Raw genomic sequence first — 26609 nt, forward strand, 5'->3', positions numbered from 1 at the left:
GAAAAAACACACACCAAATAGCAGTCTTTTAGATTTGCATAATATATTGGTGTAAATACAGTTTTACTCATTGAAGGGGGTCCCTTGTTTTTTTTTTTTTTTCCTCTGTTTTGTTTCTTTGTTTTCTTAAGGGACCAAGTGGCTTCACTGAGCTACCGTGTCCTGGATGGACCAGATAAAGTTCCTGTTGTAAAAATTGATGAGAGAGGTTTCCTTAACTCTGGGTCTTTGATAGGATCATCAACAATTGAAGTGATTTCACAGGAACCATTTGGGATCAACCAGACCATTGTAGCTGCTGTTAAGGTAGTATTCTCTATATATATCTATATTCTATATATAGTCTATATATATATATCTATTCTATATATCTATATAGAATATATAGATATATTTACATATATTTTCATATATTTATATAAATATATTCATAATATATAAATATATGGTTTTTAGTATATAACTACGTATAGTATTCTCTATATATATCTCTTTCCTTGCAGTTTTCTGTTAGAAGTATGTCTTAACTGCTGTAACAGGGATGGTTAACTGCACATTTTGAAATTCACTTCTGAAAAATGTGAAGTATAGGAATTAATAGTCAGTTCTGAGCTTTGAAAAAAGTTTAGTATACTAAACTAGGTGGATAGACATTAAATCCTAGAAAATTCTTAAATTTGGTACATTTTACAAAAAGACTTTTGCGTGCATGTGCCCTAAAAACTTTTTTTAAAAAAAAGTTTACCCTAAAAGCCTCATAGAAGGCTGATAATTACAGAAGGTCAAATAAAAAAGGTGGTATGTCATAAACATGCATTTTGCAGTGTGTGGAAAAAGGTAAATGTCATCTGGAGTAATTAATATAAATGCAGCATCGGTTGTAAGGTACCTAAGTGATACCTAGATTTTCAAGATATTAGAGACGTAACTGTACAGTGCTTAAAAATATAATTTTCTCTGATGTTTCCCAGCAGTTCAGCTTTTACATATCATGCGAATCCCTGCATGAGAGAGGCTATCTTACCAAACATAATAATTTAGCTGCTGTTGCCTGTACTTGGTGAGCTGGCAAGGAACATGTCCAAGGCTGCCCTATGTGCCTGAGCCACACTGAGGTGTGGATGCTTCAGGGAAGGACAAATCTGTAGCAGAACTCAGCAGTTTGTTTCCAGGCTAATGAAACATTTTTTTTATCAAAACTTCATCTGTTGATTGAATGCTGTTACGTGAAGTCAGATGTATCTTACTGGTTGGGCACTTAGGACATAAGGGAACATCTGTCCTTCATTTCTCGTCAAAAGTCCTTGTGCCAAGAACTTTCTACATCCGGCGACATGAGCCTTGAGATACCCACTGCTCCACTTCTTCTCATCCCTTTTTACTCTGTCAGCCTCTTTCCTATGCCCCAGCTAAAGGAGAAAGACATACAATTGAGTGCTGACTGCAAATTATTTGTAAGTTTTATTATAATCACTGTGAAGTGGTTTGGGGTTTTTTATTTGAATTTTGTTTTTTACCATAATGTTCAGCTTTGTCTGTAGGACAGCATGTAGGTCTGTCCTCCCGGGTGAAGAATGAAAAAAGAAACGGTAGCTTAGTTTCACTAACACCACTCCTGCTGCTAGGTGTTGACACTGAATTTCTACAGCTCTGTTATAGATGACCTCGTTTCTTCCCTTCACGGCTGGATCCAGCGAGTGAAAGACATCTAATGAGTTTGGGGTTGGCTCAAATGACATTTAGTCAGCATATAGTGGTACTGAAGTTAAATTCTCCCTTCGTGCATTCTTTCCGTACACAGTTATGATATCACAGAACTGTGGAGTCAGTGCACTGTGATATTAAGCTTGTGAGCTCTTTGTAGTAGCAGCCATCTCAGTTCAACCTCTTGTACAATTGATTTGTTTTCCTCTGCTTATTGGGACTGTACTACTTCTATGGAAATAATATTTTTCAACCTCACAGTAGCCCTGTGGGGTAATACAGTGCTGCCTTCATTTTATGGATCAAGAACTGAGAGTTTGAGTGGTTTTGCTGAAGGTCATGTAGAAAAACTTGTGAGAGAGCAGGAGGTGAGCTTGACTCTGTTGTGTCATTCGAAGGCAGAGTTCTCTCCTTCACACCATCCTTCTTTTCATAATTTCTTGTTTTGCCTGTTTACAGCTGTACACCATTAAGAACCAAACTGCTGCAGTAGCATCACTTAACAGACCTTCAACTTTGTTTGAAAAAAGACTATCTTATATAAGCCAAGGAGGACAGTGGAAGTGACAGCATGCTTAGCATGGAAGCAAGCTAAGAACTTGCCTGTACCAGCTGTACTCAATGGAATATTGGTTTTTTAAATAAAAAATACTTTAAAAACTGAGATGCTTTAACAGTAAATAGCTATTTTCATCAATATTAAGTTTAGCAATTTGTCCTTTGTGGGACAGTTTCTGAGATTTCAAATTAAAGCAAGCTTGAAAATCTGTCAGGGAAATGGCATTTTTATTAGCTTATAACCTCAGCTAGTTGGGCAGATTACTATATGCACTGATACTTTAACTGATTATATTAGCCTGTGGAGTGGACAGTTGTATATACTGATATTCTAGCCACTTTTTTTCATTTCAGACTAGCCAGAGCTGCTATTTGCTTGAGGCCAAATTTGTCCTTTCCTTTCTAAGTTCTGACATGTACATTTTCAGATTGCAGAGTTTTACATTTTAGCTGAGCCTCTTAGGTCAGAAAAAAGGGATTTTCCTACAAGATAAGTTTGAGGGCTCCTTTTAAAATAGTTTTCTTTATATACTTGAGGGGTTTTGCTTTCTCTATCCTTTCATTATTTATTTTCCAATAGCTGTAACAGAAAGAACAGATGGAGTTAATTTGTTGGGTAATTTTGATAGTTAACCTGGATAAGTTAATTGGGAATAGTAATATGTTATTTAAAAAAATATGGTTTTAAAGTCTTTGTCTTCAGACAAAGTTGGAGTGTTACTGCAAAAATGTGGGAGTGTGCCCATATGGATAATCTAGCAGACTTTTCTAAAGAATCTGGAGCAGAAGTCCTTAACTTCTGTCTTGGTTGAGGAAAGGCAATGAGGCAACAAACTGCAGCCTGCTGACCAGTTAGGATTTGTCAGATGCCAGTTTTGATTGCTTTTGTCTGTTGCATTTCACTTGTATCAGCCAATGCCTCAAGGGACGGCCTGGCAGCAGTAACAAGGCAAGTGTGCCCAATGATGGATCAGAAAAACCGCACCAGCGCACACCTCCAGAGGAAAGAAAGACTGTGGGTGTTGTGCCTTCCCACCTCTGGGAGCCCTGTTGTCAGACCACTGTGAGCCTGTCTGAGGGGCAGCAGTTTGTAGCATCTATGATGTTATTTGACAGGGGTCACTAGGGAACAGCTCTGCAGCTATTGCTCATGTTTCCTCTGCTGGGTAAACCTTGGCTCAAACAGAGAAACTGTTTGAAGTTTGAAAAAAACTGTTAGAAACTGCCTGTATCATCTTGCCTTTCTACCTGGTGCAAGGAAACAGGGGAGGCAGTGACCATTTCTTCCCCTTACTCACACATACTTTGCAAGTTATTCCTGTTCTAGTAACTGGAGAATGAATTACACTTCTTATTTCAAGAATTACTGGGAGGGAAGTCTAGGGGCAACTTGTTCTCTTTGTATATTTGCATAATAAGAACTGGTTTAGATTACTATTTTTATAGAGGCACTGAAAAAAATTTGATTTTGCTTTTCACTGCTGGTGTTTTTACAGGTCTACCCCATCTCATATCTAAGAATCTCCATGAGTCCTATTCTGCACACGCAAAACAAAGAGGCATTATTGGCTCTCCCCCTGGGTGTGACATTGACTTTTACAGTCCATTTTCATGATAACTCTGGAGATACTTTTCATTCGCATAATTCTGTGCTCAACTTTGCAACAAACAGGTGGGTATCATGGGTGTTGATTACAGAGAACAAAAAAGGCCAAATACACATAGCCCAGCCACAGCAAGGAACAAAGATTGTTCCAAAGATATCAAATGAAGATATAGCTTGAACTGGGATTAGCAAAGAAAGGATTTAATCTCTGTGGTCTTTAGAGGCACCTTAGCAAAAAGAAGAGTTCGTTAGCAATTCGTATTCTCTAGCAAATGGAAAGTTTCCCAGATAAGCATGATTCCTAGTGGGGCCTGCTGGGGTACATTTCTGCTTTAAGTGACTCTGAATCATCAGATTGTATACATCAGTGGCCTATATAAACAATTGATCTTACTAGCATTTGCCTCATCTTGTCTCTTTTCTCCTAGTGCTTTGTTACACTGACTCGCTTAAGTCTCACATAAGATGGTGAACATTCTGGATCAGGGACTGTGTCTTCAGATATGCTTGTACAGCCTTTGCACAGCAAAGTCAGGCCTCAAAAGGCCTTTTGCTCTCTGCCTCGAAGCATGATAAATATTATAAAACAGCCTTCTTTGGTCACCAGTAAAAAATCACTAATTCCAATTATTTGGATATAGTGATTGTTTTTTTGATCTCTTGATCAATGACAATTGATCTCTTTCATTCACCTCTTTGATGTCTGTTGTTATAGATAACAATACTATATCATAGCTTGTTTTCTGCAGAGCACCTTGCAGTTTTGACGCAGTGATTGTGTTTAAAAGGAAAAAAAAAAGAGGGGTTGAATTCAAGATTTTTCTCTTTCTCCTACCTAAATGATCTCCAGAAATTTCTGTAGCATACAGAGATCCCTGAGTTAACACTGCCTTAGCTTCCAAAATAGATGTGACACAGCTGCTTCATCACAGGACTAGTTATCAGCCCCAGAGAGAGAAGTGCTGCTCATTAACCTCAGGTGCAGCCCTGTGGTGACCCAGCTCTACTCCTGTCAAGACCTTCACTGTCTCTGCGTGGTGCTGCCAGGGTGGCAGTCTTTGTGCCAGGCGCACTTCTAAGTGTGCGTTATGTCACTTCATTTTAGACCGCTGAATTTTGGTAAATATCAGAACTTGGAATCAAATGGGATTTAGGTTTGTAAAGCTGTGGCTGGAAAGCTGCATATTGGTGTTGAAATTTCTTTGGTTCTTAACTCCCTGAGAAAAGGGAGGAGAGACAGCTTACCTCATTCTAAAGTTCTAAAATTTTAAAATTGGGAAGTAGTTCTCATACATAATTATGACCTCAATATTCCCTCACCATAACGATGTGAGAACTGAAATTTGCCTCAGTAGCACCTAAATTAATTTTTTGTATTTTCCTTATTTTGTCAGACTTCATTAGAAGATAAGCATCACTGAAAACAAGAAGTCAACCATCTAAAGAGTTCAATACCTACTATTTGCTGTAGAGATAATGACATTGGCAAACTTGCCTTAACATAAAAGCATTTCTTTTTATCTGTAGAGATGACTTTGTACAGATTGGGAAAGGAGCCACAAACAACACATTTGTAATCCGGACTGTAAATGTAGGTTTAACCTTGCTTAAAGTCTGGGATGCAGAACACAGTGGAATTGCAGACTATGTCCCACTTCCTGTGCAACATGCCATTTTTCCTGAGCTCACAGATGTGGTGGTAGGTGATGTCCTCTGTTTGAGTACTTCACCAATAAACCAGGAAGGTAAGTGGCACTTCAGTCACTGTGTTTCTGCAGCTAAACAATTTGACATCAGTGTGACTCTTTCTTATTCTCGGGAAAACTAAATGCATTATTTATTATGTTTGTTCAGAAGCAAATGTCACTGTTCTTGTTAATGATAAAAATAGGTTTGATCAACTCACGTAATTTTAATTGTACCATGCAATATGTCGTTTGTATTGAATTCATGAGTATCAGGCTTCAGACATTTCCATTCTGTTAACTTGTAAGGCTTGTTCTTTATGGGAATCATGCAGAATCAGGACTGTCTAACTTCACTCACTGTATTTTATTCTTAGTATTAATGGGCTTTTGTCAGAGTAACTGCAAGTCAGTTTGGTGTTGGGCTGCCAGCTTTTCACTGCAAGAGGTCCTAGAATCTAGTTTCTGTGAATTGGGAAGTGTGTATACTCATGCTGCCTGTGCAGTGGGGTACATACCTACAGACACCAATGTGATAATGAAATGCTTCAGTTAGCCTAATTTGTTAAACAGTGTCCCAATGGTATGTCTTCTCAGGCCTGCCAGGCATATGGAGCTCCTCATTAAGTAGCGTTCTTCAGGTCGACTCCAAGACTGGTGTAGCAGTGGCAAGGGATTCTGGTGTTGTCACTGTCTATTATGAGATTCCCGGCTTACTTAAAACCTACAGAGAGGTGAGGCGCTGTTAAATCCCACAAGAACTGCTGAAGTTTGTTTGCTTTGGGTGCTTTTTCACCCAAAATGCATTCTAAGATTTTTTTGTTGTTATAAATATTTAGAATGTTCTTTTTAAAGGAAAACTTATTAGAAATGCAAATGGCTGGAAAATATTTGGTATGTGTCCAAACACATCATGGTTTTCCTTAATCATGTCTGTTAAGGAGAATAATTTAGCATAATAGTTTCTATTTCTATTTTTAGCCTATACTGTTCTTATATTGTACATTTTGATTGCTTTGCTTGGCTAAGTTATTTCCAGATGCTAAGCAATTTTTGAGTATGGCTGCTTTTAGGAATTAGGTTTCACTGCAGGATGAGATGCCAGCAAGAACTTCCTGAAGTGTTGTACCATATTACTAGGCATCACTGATCAGAACTATTCTATTAAATTATTTTGTTTATCTGCAGTGCAGTTGTACTGTTGACACAATTCACTGTATCAGCTAACGTAGGCACTAGATACTCTTTTAAAGTTAAAGTTAGACATAGAATTTTATGCCTGTTAACTTATGGGTGTTGGGTGGAAAGAAATAATGATTTTACTAGCTTCAATTGCCTTGAAAAGCAGTTCCTAAAATTAGAGAAATGTAGGATTTCTCAACGCAAAACACAACCTCTTGGAATCTTCTGCTACACACACAAGGATATGTGCATTTTACAATCAATCCAGTCTGGTTTTATCTTCATTTTTATTTGATAAACAGGTTTTGGTAACAATGTACTTCATGTTTTTTTCAGATATTGATTAATATACCTCAGAGGACTACAGCAATGCATGTAAGTGGAGTGAAAACAAACTTACAAGGAGTTGCAGCCTCCAAAGTGATAGTTTCAATTGGGGAAAAAAATAAAAATTTGAAAGGTATGATGAAAAAAATCTTTATGCTAATTGTTTATGGCATGTTTGTATATTCATGATAGGTGGTTTTGGTTTGTGTGTCTTTGTTTTTTTTTAAGGGTCTGTGAAGCTGTTTTAGCAAGATCTCTGTGAACCTCTAGTGCCTTTCTGGAATCCCAGGAGCTCTAGAAGAATCTTAGGGCCATGTTACAGAACTTGGAGGGTGTTCTGGGGCACTATTAAGATTTCAAAACTAATAAAATCAGTAGATAATAGAAGTGTCATTTTTTTATCATAGCAAAAAAACAGTTTATAGGCAATCAGCTAGTTGATTGCTTACTGCCTCCTGGAGGGTACTATTTTTTCTTACTGAGCATGTTTAAAGTAAACATCCTTAAATAGTTTACAGAAATTATCAGCAATTAGAATCAATACAAATATTAAGCATCATATTGTGTCCTCTACCTAATAAGCTGTATTCTGTTTGATTATGGTTCCTTTTAGGTTTTAGCTTAACTCTTAGCGCTTGTTCAAGTAGAATTTTATTGTGCCCTATGTAAATGATTAGCCTACCAAAAAAACATCTTGCCAGATACTAAATATATGATCCTGGGACTCTCAATTTATAAGTTATTCAACAGACACATCTGAGCTAAAAATTCTCTCTAGTTCGTTCTTTCCTATAAATAAATTATTCATGTAAAAAAAAAACAACCCAAAACATATAAAATTTTCATGTGGTATCGCTGTAGTATTAGACCTGAGATAGGACAGCTGTCTCTGATCTCCAGCTACTTTAAGATCATCGTAACCTTGTGAAACTATATCAGAAGGTGGCAGAATAACCTGATATTTCAAGCCATAGTTTTTCTTTTAATTAATTAAAAACTAATTAGTTAGAATTTTCTAATTAATTAGAGATTAAATTTTTTTCTTCCCCTTAGGGGAGTGCTTGCCTGCTCAGATTGAAGCCATTGCTGAATTACAACCACAGTCCATTATCAATTGCCATCTAGATTTTAACAATGATGCATTTGACTTCCCAGCACATGATATTTTTATAACAGAACCTGGATTTGATGCCGTTTCAGGTAAGATGAGACAAGATGCCACACTCCAAGTGACACTTTGAATTCTGCTGTGGTTTAGTCCAAAAGCCCTTTGACCTAGCAGATTTCCTTCTGAAGCCTCTGAGCTTGGCTGTGTAGGATCTCGGGCATCAGTGAGTTGTTAACACATACTCTCCTTGTTTTAACTCTAGGGTTTTCTGCATGTGACAAAGACATTTGTTTTCAGAGAAATCCAGTAATCAGTGGCAGCCCATTTCATGTGGTTTTCAGAATTGCAGTAGTAAGTCAGGAAGAAACTCAGAACCATTATTTTACTTGGGGCAGGGGAGGGTATGGAACCAAACTTTAGCATGTTTTTTGACCACAAATTTAGGTCCTAATTTTGCAAATTACTACTCATATATTTGTAGGTATGTAGATGGTCCAACAGTATCTTGAGACAGAAGTGATGGTATTGCAAAATGTAGACATAATACACCGGTGTCACACACTTTATAGAGGTAATAGCTGCCATCTTTTACTCCAGCTGAACTGTACAAAAAGGAGATCGACTTGTGTGTAACTTCATTTAGGAAAGAATATCAGATCCTGTATTTGTTAAACTATGGAAGCAAAACACTTCCTTCTTCAGCTGCTACAAATGAGCACTCAGGTAACAGATATTCCAAAATGGGGTGTATCTGCAGCTGTAAACGTCCAGTGGCTCTTTTAGGTGTTTACTTGCCATACCTCAGTGCCTTTAACATATACTTAAATGCAGTGGAAATTAAGACTAGGGATAAGAGAAGCAATCATGAGTTCTAATGTCTGTGTACTAAGGATCTTTAGATTTCACCTGATTATGTTCTACAGAGTCAAATATTCTTTGTGTTTGATGTTGGCCTTTTAAAAGCCCTGCCACTGTAGTTATTGTAGGATAACTAATCTCAGTGATTAAAATGAGGAAAATAGTGTAAATGTGAAAATCTCGTGAAAGGAATACATTTTGTATTCTTTGTAGTCTGCAATTTAAGCATTTCTGGAATTTATCATGCTTTCAAACTTTCTTCCACAGTCTGAGTGCTGTAATTTCTTTTGAAAGGTAGAATTCATATGTATTCCCAGAACAACACGAATTGGGACTTAAAAGGAGGGGAAATTACTAGATACTGTGAAAATGGAAATAAAATTGTGAAAGTCTACAACATGTGTTAGTTTCATAACTATAACATTACTTTGGAGGGAACGAAAAGACCATGGAAATAAAATTAATTATCTGTTAGATTAGACCCTGTACCCATTGTGTAAAACACTATCGTACCTTGCATAATAGTGGCTGCCTCTGTTACTTTGTTAGAGAAAGAAAATAAGGGGAAAACATGTACCTACCAAGTTCTGCTTGTTACTTATGCTTTGTGTCTTCCACACTGTGGGAATTTTTTACTACCTTTATCACTAATATTAGACAAATAGGTCCCATAAGAGATTAGAAACACGGTGAATATCTAACCTTTAAAGAAGCTTTTATAAATAATAAACCATATCTCCATAGAATTGATGATGATGATGGTAATAGATTAAAATTTAACATTAGGTGAAGAGAATATGAAATAAGATGTTAAATTTTGTTTTCAGTAAAACCTGTCTATCAATATTAGCATGTTATATTCAAAGTGGAATTGAGTCCACTGGCACATTAAAATAAAATGTGACTAGAAACTGCCATGTTAGTGGTTTTATCATGATGTTTAGTTTGGGACAAGAAATATTTTTGTTGTTTCAGTACTGGGATTGTGACGCTTGGACCAGCGGACACACTATCCCATTCACATACACGCTCCCAATCTGGCTGTTTGTTGAATTGTACCACCTTTTATATTTCTTCTCTAAACATGTCACAGAAACCTCACTCTGCATGGAGGAAAAAAAACATAAAGATGAGCAATTAACAGACAAACTGCTTGTGTTTCTATAGGACATTACACCTGTTCCATCACAATGCACAGGCTTACTGACAAGCAGCTGAAGCACCTCAGTATGAGTAAAACTGCACTCAGAGTTACAGCTTCAATCCAAGGCAGCCACTTCTCTGGGGAGCAGATCAGCACTGAGGTGCCATTCAATCCTGGCTTTTATGCTGACCAAACGGAAATGCTTTTAAGTAACCATTACACAAGCTCTGATGTGAAAATATTTGGTGCCACTGAAATTCTTGATACCCTGGAGGTAAGTCTATTGCCAGAAAGTATCACAACACAGTTGAAAGCATTTTGAACTGCTACATGCAACTTTCTAACCAAAGGCACTTTGTGCCACCTTTTCCATGTCAAGATTGTTCCTGAGATGATTTGGAAATACTCATCTTGGAATGTATTGCTCCTCAGTTTTTGCTTTTGTTTTGGGGTAGTAGAAATATGTCAGGCTTACCTGTGTGCTAGCTGGGATGAGTTAACCAGCTCACAGGTGGGGAAGCAGAGAATCTGCCTGATTGCTAACTTACTTGTTTGACTGCCCATGATTCATGTAGCACAGTCAATGATTTGACTTGCCTGCATGGGGTTAGCCCAGACTCACAGAAACAGCAGTCAATAGGGGAAACTTAACAATTAATAAGGCTGAAGTGAGGCAGGTGTCACTGTAAAGTTAAAACCAAGTCCAACTCCTGCTGAGGGGTGAATTGCGCTCTCTTTCTGTGCAATAACATATTTCTGACATATGGTTTGGAAGATGGATATATGCTGTGCTTTCTCTAACAGTCTATTTCAAGTTGTTTTTTCCCTCGGCAGGTGAAATGTGGGTCACCAACAGTGAAGGCGTTTGAGAAAGAGAAATCCTATGGGCTGCCTAGTTACGTAGTCTACACCGTTAGTCTGTCTGATCCAAGAGTTTCAAGCCAGGGAATCGTATCGACCACTCTAACCATCTCTAGTCCCATGACTGACCAGTCTATCACTATCCCAGTGACAGTGATTTACTTGACTGACAAAACCAGTGCACCAGTGAGACGTAAGTTTATCTCTAGACTTCATATGCCAGAATAAACCTCAGACTTCCATTAATGCTCATGAGGTTATAAAACTTGGTGTGTTAAAATCTGAGCTGGCAGCTAATGTTATCAGTGACATGTAAGCTGCTCACTGTGACCAGAAGATTTGAATACAGTTGCTCATTATGACTGAAGTTGAATGTATTTTGCTTTTGGGTCAGCCCAAGATACTCTGTTGAAGTTAGCATAAATATCCCAGTGCTAAAGTGTCTGAAAGTAATTTTTTTGCTCTGCTTTTATTTACTCTCAAGCTTGTTTTGTTATTTTGAAAACAGATTAGCATTTTTAGGGCTGAGAAAGTAAAGAACATTGCTTAAGATGTATATCAATGTCTTAAGCTGTTATTGGCGAATTTTGAAGACTGCATTGGAAATAGTCATTAGAATCAAAGTCCTATTATCTAAGTGGATTACACTTACTTGCTATAAATAAAAAACTTTCAGTTCATTTCACTTAAGCAATTTCAGTTTGAGTTAAGAACTGTTAACTCTTAAAGGAGATCAGAGAAGATGCTCTTTTAACTCAATATTCTCTCCTCTTAATCAACTCTGCAGATGGAGCCAGTCTATTCCAGCACTTTCTTGATTCTTATCAAGTGATGTTCTTCACGCTTTTTGCACTATTAGCAGGGACAGCTGTTATGATTATAGGTAAGAGAATGAAAGATTGCAGTATTTTTTCCATAACTTCTTACAATACATTAGCTGTCAGATATAAAGGAATAATTTCTGTGTGAAATGATGGTGATGTTTTTTGCTTTTGTTTGTTTTTTACATTGTCTTACAGCCTATCATGCAGTTTTCTCACCAAAAGAACAGCACAGTCATCCAGCATTTACCCCAAGGACAACTCCTCAACACAGCCATAACAGTAAGCAGCTGTTACCCAGTTATTGATGAATTAATTGATTAGTCTAGCTAGAACCATAGAATACCAAGTTTGAAGGGACCTCAGGGATCATCTGGTCCAACCTTTCTTGGCAAAAGCATGGTCTAGACAGGATGGGCCAGCACCCTCTCCAGCGCATCTTAAAAGCATCCCATTTTGGGCAATCCACCACTTCCCTGGGGATATTATTCCAATGGCTGGTTGTTCTCATTGTGAAAAATACTCCTCTGTGTCCAACTGGAATCTCCCCAAGGGTAACTTGTATCTCTTACCCCTCGTATTTTCCATGTGACTCCTTGTAAAAAGGGAGTCTTCATCTTCGGAGCCACCCTTTAAATACTGGAACACAGCAATAAGGTCTCCCCTAAGCCTACTTTTCTCAAGGCTGAACAAACCCAGTTCTCTCAGCCTTTCCTCATACGTCAGGCTTCCAAGTTCTTTGATCATCTTGGTGGCCCTTCTCTGGACCCTCTCAGGCCTCTCCAGGGACCAAAACTGAACACAGCATTCCAGGTGTGGCCTGACAAGCACTGAGTAGAGTGGGATAATGACTTCTTTACCTCTGTTGGTGATGCCCTTGTTGATGCAACCGAGCATCCTGTTGGCTTTCTTCACTGTCGCAGCACGCTGTTCACTCATACAGAGCTTGTTGTCCACCAGGACCCCTGGGTCCCTTTCCACAGAGCTGCTCCCCAGCCAGGTAGATCCCAGCCTGTGCTGCACTCCTGGGTTACGTTTTCCCAGGTGCAAGACCTTATACTTCCCCTTGTTGAATTTCACAAGGTTCTTGTTAGCCCACTATTCCAGCCTATCCAGCTTTTCCTGCAGAGTGGCTCTCCCTTCCAAAGTGTCCACTTCCCCACTGAGATTGCTATCATCAGCAACCTTCATAAGAGTACACTTGATTCCATCACCCAGATCGCTTATGAAGGTATTAAACAGTGTTGGGCCCAGTATCAATCCCTGGGGAGCGCACTTGTGACAGGCTGCCAATTTGAAAAGGAGCTATTTACCACCAGTCTCTGGGTGTGGCCCATCAGACAGTTCCCCACCCACCACACAGACCACTTGTCTAGACCGTAATGCAGCAGTTTCTCTAGGAGGAGGCTGTGGGAATGAAATGCATATGAAAAGCCTTGGAGAAATCCAGGTAGACACTGTCCACCTCTTGCCCCACATCAACTGATTAGGTTACTACTTTGTTGTAGAAAGTGATCAGGTTTGTCAAGCACAATTTACCCTTGGTGAATCTGTGCTGGCTTTTCCCAATCATGTGCTTTATTTGACTTGTGAAAGCTCCCAGGAGGATTTGTTCCATAACTTTCACAGGGACTGAAGTGAGGCTGATGGGCCTATAATTTCCTGGATCCTCCTTTAAGCCCTTCTTGTAGGTGGGGGTGATGTTAGCCTTCTTCCAGTCTTCTGGGACATCCCCCAGTCTCTACAACTTCTTAAAGATTATGGGGAGTGGCCTCCCAATGGTGTCAGTGAGCTCTCTTAAGACCCTCAGGTGGGTATTGTCAAGGCCCATCAATTTGTAGGGGTCAGGCTTCTGTAACAGTTCACATACTAACTTTTCCTTCACTGACAATGGGTCTGTGTATCAGTCTGGATTTTTGTTCCGAAGGCCTGGGGGCCAACAGTGCTGGTACAGACAGAGGTGAAGAAAGTGTTGAGAACCTCTGCCTTTCCAACATTGTTGGTGACTAATTCACCTCTCCTGTTTAACAGTGGGCCAATATTTTCCTTCTGTTTCTGCTTATTATTTACATACCTGAAGAATTCTTTCTTGTAGTTTTTGACATCTCTGGCCAGTTTCAATTTGAGCTGAGCTTTTGCTGTTCTAGCATCCTCTCTGCACATCCTGGTAATGCCATTGTAGTTCTCAGTGGGTATTTGTCTGCTTTTACTCTGGTACGCTTCTCTTTTGGTTTTGGGCAGACTCAGAAGCTTGCAGTTAAGCCAAGGGGGTCTCTTGCCCAGCCTACTTCCTTTACTTTAAAGGGGATGAACTGTTTTTGTGTTTCCAGGAGGGTGTTCTTGAAAAACTGCCAGTGCTCACTAGCTCCTTTATCCTCCATGTAATCTTCCTGCGGAATCCCTCCCAACTGATGTTCTCTAAAATCTAAAACCTTTGTCTTAATACTAAGCTTCAGCATGCTCAGCAGGATCCCAAACTCCACAATAATTGTGATCACTGCAGCCAAGGCTATCACTAACCCAGATATTACAAAGCAGGTTTTCTTGTGTTTGAATTCAATGTAGGGAGGTATGACTATGAGAGATCCTGCATACTGAATTACATTACAACAAGCATTGTGCCAGTTCCTAGGAAATTTGTTGCCCATCCTCCTGCTCCAGTCCCCAACCTTCCCTTTACCCATTGCTAGTTCTTTTGAAACTCTTGGCCAGCTTCAGCCACATTGGTCACAGGGAATGGGTTAAAAGTGCAAGAATTCATGCAAATCACCAGAAGGGTAGAGGAGAGAGATGCACAATTTTGCTCCTGCTGAGGGAAAGTAAAGCAGAGCTCAGATGCTGATACAATGTGCTTGGCACCAGCTGGCTGGTTAGTCAGTTCATGCGACATTGCTTAGCTGCAGCCTGTGCTGCATCTCTTGTGCTGTCCCGTGCTGTGAGTAACGTGAGCTGGGACTACTGTAAGAGACAGGGAAGGATAACTGTTAGGGGGCAAAGCACACAAGTCTATAGAAGACTTAGTTGTGTGGCACAGTGAACAGTTTTTTCCTTCACGGCTTTTGATATCGCAGTCGTGTTTTATCTGTATTTTCTGACATCATACTTATTCCCTACTTTACCTATTTTCAGTGGTGCAGAATCAAACTCTTTCAGAAATATGCAAAGAATACTCATTCACTTGGGGGACTTGTAATCAACAGTCGCTATTGAAACAAAATTCACATTATTATAGACATATTTAAATTATGGTGAGCTGCAGTCCTGTTTGTAAAAACACATGCCTGATGCTTCAGATAAAATAAGGCAAATTCAAACTGAAAGTTATTGGCTGAGGTTAAATGTGTTGTGCCCCCCTCAGAAGACGTAATCAGTTCTGTAATTAAAGTCCTTAATAGGAAGACGTGGAAAATTTTGATACTTATGTCTTTTCAACTGGCAATAAGCTAAAGGGGTTATTTCACTTTGAATGCATCATTAGATTTGCTTGCCAGGTGTTCCAGCAGATGATAAACAGCAGTTATTTGTTTCTTTTTTTCTCCTACCATTCCTGAGTATGACTGGGTTTTTTTCTCCTTTTCCCCTGTGTTTCAGGTTTCTCTGTATCACCTGCACTTTCCTTCACTCCTCAGTCCTCAAGCAGGAAAACAAGCCCATCGTCGATGCTCTGGAGCACTGATTATGGTTCACGTTAGAGACAGCAGGACTCATCTTCATGCCCTAGGGCTGGAAAATAAATTTTAAAAACCAATAATTGGTGCCTCTAAAAATAGCAAATTTAAGAAGTCTCACAGTTTTGGTACAATTCATCTCTTGAATATAACTAGCTTCAATTTTTTTTTTAATATGTAGAGCTCTGAAATTTTTTTATGTCAGTACTTCAGTTCTCTAAAACTTTTTTTGTCTGCTGTTTTATGCTTATTTGACAAGGATGACTAGACAAACAGGAGTGTTTATGCTAAGCTAGCTTTCTTGCACTCTTCAAGCAACTAGAAGTTATGTCGAAGTGATAGTGATAAAAGTTTTTTTATTTACTTTTTGTAAAAATTAACTTTCTTTTCAAATAACTTTTTTTAAAAAGGGAAATAGAAAAAAAACAGGTCAAATATGAGCCAAAAATATGAAGGATTGTATATTTCAAAGAACAGATTTCTTACTTTGAGTTCCAAAGACTCAGGAATGTACTGCACTGATAAGTGTTCTTATATTTAGCCTTACAATGTGATTCATCACCATAATTTGCTGTTTTAACATTAGGAATGCTGGAACAACTGTGAATAATTTGAGGGTTTTTTACAACAAAAAGCCAGAAAAACAAAGCTATCTTCATGTGGCTTCCTCTGGATACAAATGCAGTATTCCTTTCTTGTTACTGTAAGCACCTTTTTTGGACTGGGAATGTGAAAGCATGTGCCTTCTAAGAGGACCTTTCTTCTGGTAGTAAATATTTTTAATTGAAGGCAATTCTCTTACCTGTGTTCTGATATAAACATAATAATATTTACGTAGATTATTTCACAAATAGAAGTACCTCAATAGAAACTGAGCCTCCTTTTATTACCACTAGGCACCTGATGCACTGGAAAGTAAGTGGCTCATTTCACGCTTAGAGTGAGTGACCTTTTCAGATGTATTCATGTACAAACTGATATAGCCACACCCAAAATCTTCATTTTAAACTATACAGTCAGATATTACTGGTATGACCAGACTTCAGAATACTTGTACCATAACATTCTATAGTAAGTGCTCATTTTTAAGTCTGTAAAATGCAATCTAGCATTTAATTCCATAAGTATTAATGTGGGGTTTTTTTGGCTGACTTTTTTTGGTTTTTTTTTTTCTCTTAACTGGCTAAGACACACAGATGTAAAATGCACAATTCCAGGTACATCAGAAAGTAGTCTGCTAAACCAGGTGATTGATTACTGTGTGCTCAGACGTATTTTGCTTTCTAAAAAAGATGGCAGTGAGGTAAGCTGACATTAACTTTTTTCCACAATAACAGATGAGAAGAAAAACTTGTTTCCAATTCTTAGTCCTAAAATACTTCCCTGAGAACAGAAAAAAAAGTATCTCAGTTGGAATCCTTTATTTTGAGGATTATAATCATAAGCACAGTAATTTATAATCCATAAGCAGTGTTTTATAGCTATCCGATAAGGGCTTTGTTTATATATAACAAGTATCACAGTTATAATTGTGAATAATCTGGATGTCTGAACTCTCCTAAGGACCATAATGAAAGTGATCACTATTGTTTTAATTCAAAGAGCAAAATATTCAATGCAAAATATATTGTGTGCAGAAATATGCAGGCAAATAGAGGAATGGAATGCAGGCAAGGTTTATGGCATACACTTTTGGTTTCGCACAGTATTACAAAAAAGCAACATTGTTACATGTTATTACATTGAGTCTTCTCCAAAACTAGCCAATAAATTGTAGAAGTTGTGCCTTACTAGTACTACTTAAAATTGATAATTTGGATGTAAATAATCATTTGTATCAGTATTATTTAATAAAGCTTTGTAAGATTCCTTTATTACACTGTTGATGAACTTTCTTGTATTTGGCTATTCAGAATTTAGCACTAGACTATATTATTAGTACTTCTCCTACAGCCCCTCAGTATTTACAGTCACGATTTTACACTCATAATTTTTACTTTTGTTGCCAATGTAATGTTTTTTTAATATTTGGACAATTTTCCATCTAGTATTTGTTGTCAGGGCCTTTTCCCAGTTTTCACAAAGCATCTTGAATTGCTGCTGAAGTCAGTGGTGGTTGAAGAAGCAGCTCTTTATTTTCCAGGGTTTTTTTCAAACTTCCCACTTTCTTCATTTGGGTTTTTAAGGAAAGACTTCATCTTTCTCCACTTCCTTTCAGAGAGAAATGAAAGGGTTAGGAGTATCTCAGTGCCACTGTGATAAACATTTCAGAAATACTTACAGGAAAGGTTTTATTCTTTTATTCCTTCTCTTTCCTATTCAGCCTAGCAGTCTGGCACTGAATGTCCTGAAAAATGAACTGCTCCATGTGGTGGGAGTACTTTGGCAAGTCCGCACTGTTCATTTCACCTCTTTAGGCAAGTAGTTAGAGTCTCCTGGCGTGCATCTTCATGAACTGTGATTTGCCACAAGCTAGAGCTAGAGGGGAGTTAAAAGGGGAAAAAAAAAAAAAAAAGTATGAAATAAGAAGCCAGTAAGGTTCAGGTGCCAACTTGCTGCAAGCAGTAATGAGGCTTTTGCCTTTAGGACCTTGAGTGGTCTGTTGGGTGACTGCTGTGTGGGTGGGATTTGGGGATATACACTTTTCTGAGCATGTTGCTGCCAATGTAAAGATCAGGTTTTTTTATTTATTTAAAAATTACTAAAATGAGGTTTGGGGGTTTTGCGTTTAACGCTGAGTTTTTCCTCTGTTCACTTACTACTTGTTCCTGAGTGGTTGCTCCCCTGAGTGGGAGAAGGGCTGCTGGGAATGTATGTGTGTTACGTGTGTTCTGTGAGTTGAATTGTCTTTAAGTTTATCAGGTAACAAAACAATCAGTGCTTCCCTCAGACCCAAACCTTGGTCCCTTCACATTCAGCAGGAGCTTTGCCTTTCCTCCTCGGTAGAAGCAGGATTTAGTGCATGCCACCAGTGGCAAGTTCATCACATCATGTTGGTTCTTGGACAAAAAGGTTTTCTTTTTAATGGGCTGACTGGAGTTTCATAAGCTATGAAAGAAGCAAACCCAATCTGTGAGTAGTGAAATCACTGAGCAAATGGCTTAGACTGTCCTTGCAGCCTTGGGTTTCCTGTCTCCAAATACTCAGCCAGGAGGATTCTGTAGCAGAAACTGCATGTTACTTAAAGTGCCTGTGTTAGATACTGTGGGATCTGCTGAGGAAAGAGGCTTCCCTTTCACAACTGCAAATACTTATGTGGGAAGCCCAATTCCAATACTTTTTTCCCTCAAAATGGAAGCAAACACTGAAAATGAGGTGGTCACTTGGCACAGCTGCTCCTGCTGCAGAGAGGGCAGGAGCTCAGTAGGCCCCAAGGATGGCTGTGGGGATAACAGCTTTACTCCATGCATTGCTTTGCTTTAGTTTATCAAATAATCACTGCTGTAATTTATAACAAAGTTTAGACTTTACTTTGTATTTTATGTACTTCTGTATAAATGGGTTTTCTGTAATAGAATAGTTTATATGTTGCTTGCATTGGGCCACCGCTGTGTCAAGACGAGGGCTGGGCCAGATGCAGCATGGCAGCCCAGGCCACCCTCTGTAGTGGGCCTCCAGGCACTCAGCCCCGCATCCTCTCATCCTCCTCCTGAGCAGCAAATTGTCTCTTCAGTTAAGTGGTTTAAAAGCCGCTGAGAGCCTTTTCGCTGCCACCAGAGTGCGCTCCCACCAAAGTGCGGCTCTGGGTCATTTGCATCTGGTTACAGCTAGTCACGGCCTGCTGGGGCCTGGCCTACGCTGAGAAGAGTCAGCCGCAGAGCCTGGGTGGCAACAGGGCTGACAGGGCAAAATAATATTAGTTGTATAGAACATTCCCCCACTGCATTTTAACTTCTGTTTCTTTTTTTTAAAAGTTTGGGTGCTGTGGAAATCTTACCATGTACTTTTTTTAATCCATGTGAGCTATGTGAACTTGGAGTGTTGCAAACTTGAAACGTATCTAAAGGGTACGGTCATGTTCAGTAATAAGCATCCACAAGGATTAGTAAAGAGGAGGAAATTTTATCTTTAAATAAAATATTGTGAAATTCCAGTCAAGTTGTGGCACCTGCGTGGAAGGAGGGGGTTCATCCCTGAATGGTAAGGAGGTGTCATGCTAACAAAACAGGCAGCGTTGGCTGAATATGGCTGGCAGATGTTCAGGTACTTGGAAGGAGGGAAGCATTAGGGAAACATTTTTATTTTTATTATTAACTGAAGCATACAAAATACTGAATAATAATATATTATCTGAAATGTAACAGAAAAAATAAAAGTACTTATTAGAACTACAGAGTCCTATTACTGTTTCTGAAATAACTTTCTCTACTAATTAAAGTTAGCCCCAGGTCTCCTGTGTGTCTCTGAGGCAAAACTATTGAATGAAAATCTGTGTCAATCTCATGCTTGTTGGTAAAGTGGCTTAGATTGCTCCCCTAGTTGCTGTCATCAGATCAGAATTAATGGGAGGATGCTGACTTGTGGCAGCGGACATAAAGTCCTCATGAAAATGGAATTAGTTATAACCTGCCTAGTTCCCTGGTGTGGTTACTGTGAACTGATGGGGGGGGCAAGGAGGAAAGTGGTGTCTTCCACAAGTGTGAACAGAAGTTTTGTTGAAGCAGTCTCCAGAAACTGAGTGTGGGTGCACGGATCTACGCACAAGGGCTGAGTGCTGCGACAACACAAGGCACGGATGGTACCTCTGTGGGGTTAGGGCTAAAGAGCCTGTTTTCTGTTCTAGGTTGTCTTGCTGCATCCAGAAAAATCCACAACAGTTGTTTAACAGCCACGTTGCAAGGAATTATTTAATTAGATTAGCCAGACTAGGTTAATGTTAGTCTTCAAGCCAATCTACTCTCTAACATCTCTAACAGCATAATCATTATCTCCCCATCTTCCCCCTCAAAAAGCAAGGCAGATAATGAATAAAACATTGAACCAACCTTTTCAGTTAAGAGTTCTTTCTGATTAGGAGCCAGGATTATTGTGTGGTGCTTAAGGAGGTTTTACTTGTGACATGTTTGCTGATTTTTTTGTTCTTTATACAAAGAATATAAATTTTACATGTGTTAATCCAGCCTCTTTGCTAATCACTGCATTTACAAGATAAAGCATCCTTCTTTTCCCTATTTGGTTGCTGAGATATGCATTCGTAAGGTAACTACATGGCAGTCATTCATGAACGTTGTCTGAGGATTTCTTAGTACAGGACTTTCCAAGAAGTATGGGGCCTTCTCCTTCCAGTTTCCCTAGTTAGAGTTAGAGCTGGAGGAGAGAAAAGTCCAGTCAAGGCATGTTGCTCTCGTCTCAGGCAGGGGGGTCTCGTAAGAGAAAGCAGCCAGGTAGTATCCACTGAAATTGTCTTTAGTGCCGTAGGTAAAATCAGCGTATACAGATATGTTTTGGCAATTTCCATAGCCAGTTTTGTTAATATATATACACATTTATCAGAAAACTCTGGCCTACCATTGTATTTGTAAGAAGCCCAGCACAAATTGGGTTCACGAATGAACACCAGGGAAAAAGTCTTCAGGGAAAAAAAAAATTAAAAGTAAATCTTGAAGGTAAAGTCTTGCTTTGTGTTGTTTTGAGGAAGCAGTAACAGCACAGGAGTACAGGCTGCCTTCTACAATACCAGTGCAACAGCCAGGTGTTAGTAGCTACCCATAGGCACTTAACCCTAGAAGTTTAATTGTCAGCTGTAACATTAAGTGAGCCGGTTGCACATTGATATAGTGTTTGGAGAACTATGTCTCTGAGTGAATAAATTGTTGCTACATACTTGCGTGTAAACCCCTGCCCGCTGGGTCTAGGCTGCTGGCTTAGATCTGCATGACACTAGTACATAGGTATGGCCTGCAGCTTGTGCTGCCGGAGGGCACGCAACAATTCACTTCTACAGAAACAGGAAGGGCTGTGTAGCAGAGCATGTGTACCTCTGTTTTTCCTAAACACCTTCACCTTTCTTTGCAGGATGTCTCCAGAGACCTGCTGCCAGCGGTATACCTTCTGTGTATAATTGTCTATTCAAGAGAGACTTTGAAACTTTGTTGTTCAACAACATTTTTCCCGGCCATTTCTGTAACATGCTGCTTGCACCTACATTATGCCGTGCCTCATCATTTCCCTGTAATTGTGATGAAACACCCTGATGTAGGAAATCTCTTGAAGAAGTCCTGGATATAGGGTTTGGTTGACAGGCAAGGTATGTGCTCTGAAATTAATTCCTTTTTTAAAATGTTTTTTCCTGGTAAGGCAAGTAGAATTTTTATTCGTGTATTTCGCTTTATGTACCTTAATCTGTATAGTATTGGTGATATGGTTAAAACCATTCCTTTTCAGCTCTTTCTTCGTTGTCTCAGTTATAAGCTTAAGGTCATAGCTGGCCTTAAAATGCAGTCTGATCTCTACAACACAGGCCCTCTAACTTCCTCTCATAAGAAATACATCAACTTTTACTAAATGCCTTTTTTTCCAGCTTAAGTAATAGTTATCTGATTTAAGGTCTTCAGGTGACATTAAATCTTCTATATGTTGTTTTATTGGCAAAATTAAAAAACTTATGCTGTTAGTTTTAATGAATCTGAGTTCACTTTTCAGCTGTTAACTTCAATGAAACAACTTCTGTGTAAATTAGGCACAAGATTCGGTGATAGAGTTTCTCAAGTTCTCTTGAAGCTTGCAAAATTAAAACAAGAATGGGAAACTAATTATTCTTCTTGATTCATATTTATCATAATTGTATTTGGGCTGTGAATTTAACAACAGTAAGCCATGTTCCATATTGTCCTTCATACCACTTGTCCTTTCTGTCTTCAGAGCTATTTTTATCACAGGTACTGTGTTTACCACTGCAGGTGGCCTGCTCCAGAGTATTTTGTATTAATAAACTATTTCCTGCAATTTATAATGTCTTCACAATTCAGCACAGCATCTAGTCTCTCTGTTTGGCATGCTGTCTCCATACCAAAGCTTTGGGGTCTGTTTTGCCGTAATTACTAAACAGATTGCAAGATGCAGTTGCTTTTTTCCATTTAGCGGACATTGTGTACATGTTTGTAATTCAGCCAATCATTTTTTTTTTCCTGAGTTCTCTGTTCTTAGTTGCCATGTTGTTTTAAAGTGCTGTTTCCCTTCTGCTTAGTCCAAAGGACTCTCTTATGCCTCTTACTTTTGCATTTAGCATAAATAAGTTTATTTTCAAGCCATTGTGCTTATGGATATGTCAGTGTCATTGTTGTGACCTTTTATTCATATTTTTAATCCCTTTTTTCATAAGGGAATGGTTACTTAGTGAGCAAATATGAGGCAATGTGAAGCTGTAGTCCCAAACATTCACCTTTTGTGTTAGAACTCTATTACTGCCAGGATTTATTCACATTCTGACAACCATCTTCCAGTGCAGACAGCGAAAAAAATCTTAAGCATCTTAATTTTACATAGCTTTATTTCTAAATATAAACTGCACCAATCCAGATGTTCCAGTGGCTACAGTAGTTGCACGGTACCTGTATGTATCTCTGCATTCAGAACATTTTAATGGCAAACTTCAATATTGAATGAGGGAGAGGCTGATTTGCTTTTGCCGGTTGTCTTTTCATGGCAAGCCTCCAAGTAAGTGGCTGCTTTGCACACACCAGGTATCTTGATATTAATCCAAAGAAAGGCCAGGTATTGTGAGATGCATTTCTTCTGCACCATCCTTCACAAAGGAAAAGAGAGACCTCAACAGAGTCACTGGAAATTTTGTTTTCATTTGTACAAGGGAGCTCACCCAACCCTTGTAGTACAGCTGGTGTTCAGCTTCTGCTACAGTGCACTCGGACTGAGTCTGTTTTGAAACCTGACCTGGAATATCCATGTGTGGAATGGGATTATGGACAGCACTATGACTTTTAATTTCACTGATACTGTACAGTGCTTTGGATTTTCTAGGGAAAGCGGCAGAAGGAATAAAGGAAATATCAAATGGGTTGAAAGTAGCAGAAACAATACAGGCAGAAAAAAATCTATAAAGTTAGCATAGCTGCTTGAATTCTGTTATTTCTTTCCTTCAAGGCTGAATTTTGGCCTATGAAGGGAAGGAGGGGTGAGTTAAGAAACATTGAAACACATTAAGAGGAAATGTAATGAACTATCAAATTAAGGAAATTATTCTCCCTGAACATAAGAATAGATCAGAAGCAATAAGTTTGATGGATTTAAAGGAGAAAAGGGTACAGCAAGAAGGAAAATAATTCTCTGAATGTTGCTTTTGGCAGAGAATCCATATGAAAAAACATAGCATGTGGCCTAGATGTAGAGTTCAGTGGTGAGGTCTGAACTGCAGCAGTTTCACAAGGAACATCACAATGTGGAAGATGTTTGAGCCAAGGAGCAGTTCATTTGCTTTCTAAAGCCTCTGATCAATGGCAACATAGGATCAACTGACAATGCCTAGAAAACATGTGGCAATGAATCCTACTAGGATCTATCTTTCCCTTTTACCCAGGAAAGGTCAGGATCACTCCATCTGCATTCCTGAAGATCAAAGAATAAAGACGATGCTGACTTGTGTTTTTTCATCCTTCAGAAGTGATGTGCCTCTCCTAGGGAATGATGGCTGTTCATCTGTAAGAGATACGTACAGAGTCAGAATCTTCTAGGAACAGGTAATATTAACCTGAGTTGCAAACATTCTTCTCTAATGTTAGGGAGTCCCTGTTTCGGCATCTTTTGGATCTTGTCATCATGGATGTTCTGATAGATAAGGACAAGGGTACGTAAGAAAGAGCTTCCAGAGAGTTTTGTTGGTTTTTGTTTTTTGAAACTTTAACGACTCTTAACAGCAGATAATTAGTCCTCCAGAGTGATCCACTGAGGGGGAAGGGAGGAGGCAAAAGGGAGGTAGAATAGTATAGAATTTTTGAGCACAGGGAAATACCGTTTAATAAAAGGATGCTCCAGTGATGATGACAGCACTGAAGGTAAATGGGCACTAGCCAGACAACACTGAGGCCTGTCTGGGATAGTAATCAGAGGAGATCATCAGGATGCAACAGCTTCTTTACATGAAAGCAAGTCAGCTGGGCTTTCAGGAACTGTACTTACAGGACTTCTAGAATCACTAGGCATATCTGCAATAACAAAACAATTAAATGCTGTAGTATATACAGTAGTACAGAAATTTATATCTTTTTGTGTGTGGAATGTTCTGCTTTCATCACGGGGAAAAAAAAACGGGGGGAGGAGGGCAGGGTAGGGCAGGGAAGAGAAAGGCCAGAGGGACTGCCTAAGCTATCAGGAAACAAAAAGCTTCACAGCATTCTCTGATCCAGGAAATATTCCATTCCCAGTTGTGGAAGCTAATTCCCACCTAGGGACATCCTTTCACATTTTGGATGTGAAAGTACCATATAACCTTACTGGAGAGGCAGACCAGAAATCACTGCAAACAGAGGACTTAAGTCTTTGGCTGTAACAATATCCCTAGTAATTAATTTTAGGCCAACACTTGTTAAAAGCTTTCAGTGACCACCTTTAAAAAAATAATAAACAGAATTGTCTAGATAAAAATCTGATGACTGAAATACACTTTACTGATAAACAATCTCTGAAGTTCTGGACGAATTTAAAATAATTGTTCTGTATCAAATGTATTTATCTTTGAAAGAGACAAGAGGTGGGAGATGCTTTTATCTCTTGTGGCATATGCTTTACTTAAAAAATAGAATTCTGAGAACCTGTTAAGTAGTAAGAAACTGCCCTTAGTAACAAAATAATGAAAATTGTCATAGTTTACCCAAAAAGAAGGGAAAAAACTCATTTTCTAAAGTAGTAGCCTGTAATTTGACAGCATGAGTCACTTGTGTTATTATGAGTGAATCATAAGTAGGAAAGGCACTAAAACAGTTATTTTTCGAAACGTATTAAGGTGACAAATAAACTACCTCTCACAAAATGTTGCTAATAAGGCAACAATCCATTGGACAGTCTGGGGCAAAGTTTATTTGAGTTATTTAACAAATTTACTCATTAGAAGTGCTATTTTTATGAACTTTATTTACTATTTTAAAAATTGGTGGTAAAGGATGTTTTCAGTCTTTTTTCTGTAAAAGCCAGTTAGCCTGCTGGACATTGGATCAAACCTATAATCAGAAAAATACTAAGAAGCCTTGAGTTTCAGTATTACAATCCTGCTTCTACTAACAGAGATCCACACTTGAACTTTTCTGCTGTGTTGTCATGATCCACTGTTGGGTTGAACAGTTTGGCAGAGATTAAACCCCCTTGCTTTCCAACCGACCTCAGATAATTCTGGGAGGTTGGGGGCGGCTGGGCTTAACTTCTGATTAACTCCAATGTGTTATCATGACTAGGTTCCTTTTACCTTCTCAGAAACAGAATTAAGACTCAAAACGGAGTCAAGTGCCAACTCTCTTTATTTGGCCAGAAATAGATACAGGAGAGAAAAGCAAAGAGAGAAAAAAAAAAAAAAAAGATGAAAAAGGGAACGAGAAGGAGGGAGAGAGTGGGACCGTTGTAATAGCTATCACCACAGATCTGCGGCAGTCCATCTGGTCCGGGAGGGGAGTCTGGGTGTCCAATGCATCTTTGAAGCTGGTGGAGGGGGAGATGTTCCAGAACATGCCCCCTGTCGTCTCTGCTGGTTTCCCCGTTTATAAGGTTGCTCTCTTGCATAGTCAGTAACTGTTCTACATACCCCTGCCTCCCACTTGGCGGTGGGGCGCATGCCCGGTACTGTCGCTAGAAGGTGCTTGAAAGTTCTGGAGGGTCCATGGGCCCCCCCATATGTTGCCATTCGGCCTTGGGCCCAGGCGTATGCGTGGAGGGAGGACGAGTACTCCGAGATAACTGGGCACACATTCCTGCCGGGTTGACCTTGGTGATTAAACTGTTCCATTCAGCTGACGTAGTGAAGTGAGTAGTAGTGAAACTTGCCTGCCAACAATGTTGAGACAAGTTTCTAGTCCCTGACACATGCAGAGTTTGATTCAAGTCACTGTGAGTGCAAACATAGCTATTAAAGATAATTCAGTCTCATT

The 26609-nt window shown here is 39.1% G+C and overlaps 1 protein-coding gene across 1 annotated transcript in view; it reads left to right on the forward strand.

Annotated features, from left to right (window-relative positions):
* The window catches only part of NUP210 (nucleoporin 210), a 73771-nt gene extending 56375 nt beyond the window's left edge, over nucleotides 1-17396 (forward strand). Inside the window, exons 30-40 of the mRNA XM_075096690.1 lie at nucleotides 132-306; nucleotides 3759-3934; nucleotides 5396-5613; nucleotides 6151-6287; nucleotides 7072-7195; nucleotides 8116-8262; nucleotides 10196-10446; nucleotides 11007-11226; nucleotides 11821-11916; nucleotides 12053-12136; nucleotides 15446-17396. Of these exons, the coding sequence (XP_074952791.1) occupies nucleotides 132-306; nucleotides 3759-3934; nucleotides 5396-5613; nucleotides 6151-6287; nucleotides 7072-7195; nucleotides 8116-8262; nucleotides 10196-10446; nucleotides 11007-11226; nucleotides 11821-11916; nucleotides 12053-12136; nucleotides 15446-15546 (1729 nt within the window). The 3' untranslated portion in view covers nucleotides 15547-17396. The remainder of the gene's footprint in view (nucleotides 1-131; nucleotides 307-3758; nucleotides 3935-5395; nucleotides 5614-6150; nucleotides 6288-7071; nucleotides 7196-8115; nucleotides 8263-10195; nucleotides 10447-11006; nucleotides 11227-11820; nucleotides 11917-12052; nucleotides 12137-15445) is intronic.
* The last annotated feature ends 9213 nt before the right edge of the window (nucleotides 17397-26609 follow it).

This window comes from Phalacrocorax aristotelis, chromosome 6, assembly GCF_949628215.1.
Source record: "Phalacrocorax aristotelis chromosome 6, bGulAri2.1, whole genome shotgun sequence".
NCBI lineage: Eukaryota > Metazoa > Chordata > Aves > Suliformes > Phalacrocoracidae > Phalacrocorax > Phalacrocorax aristotelis.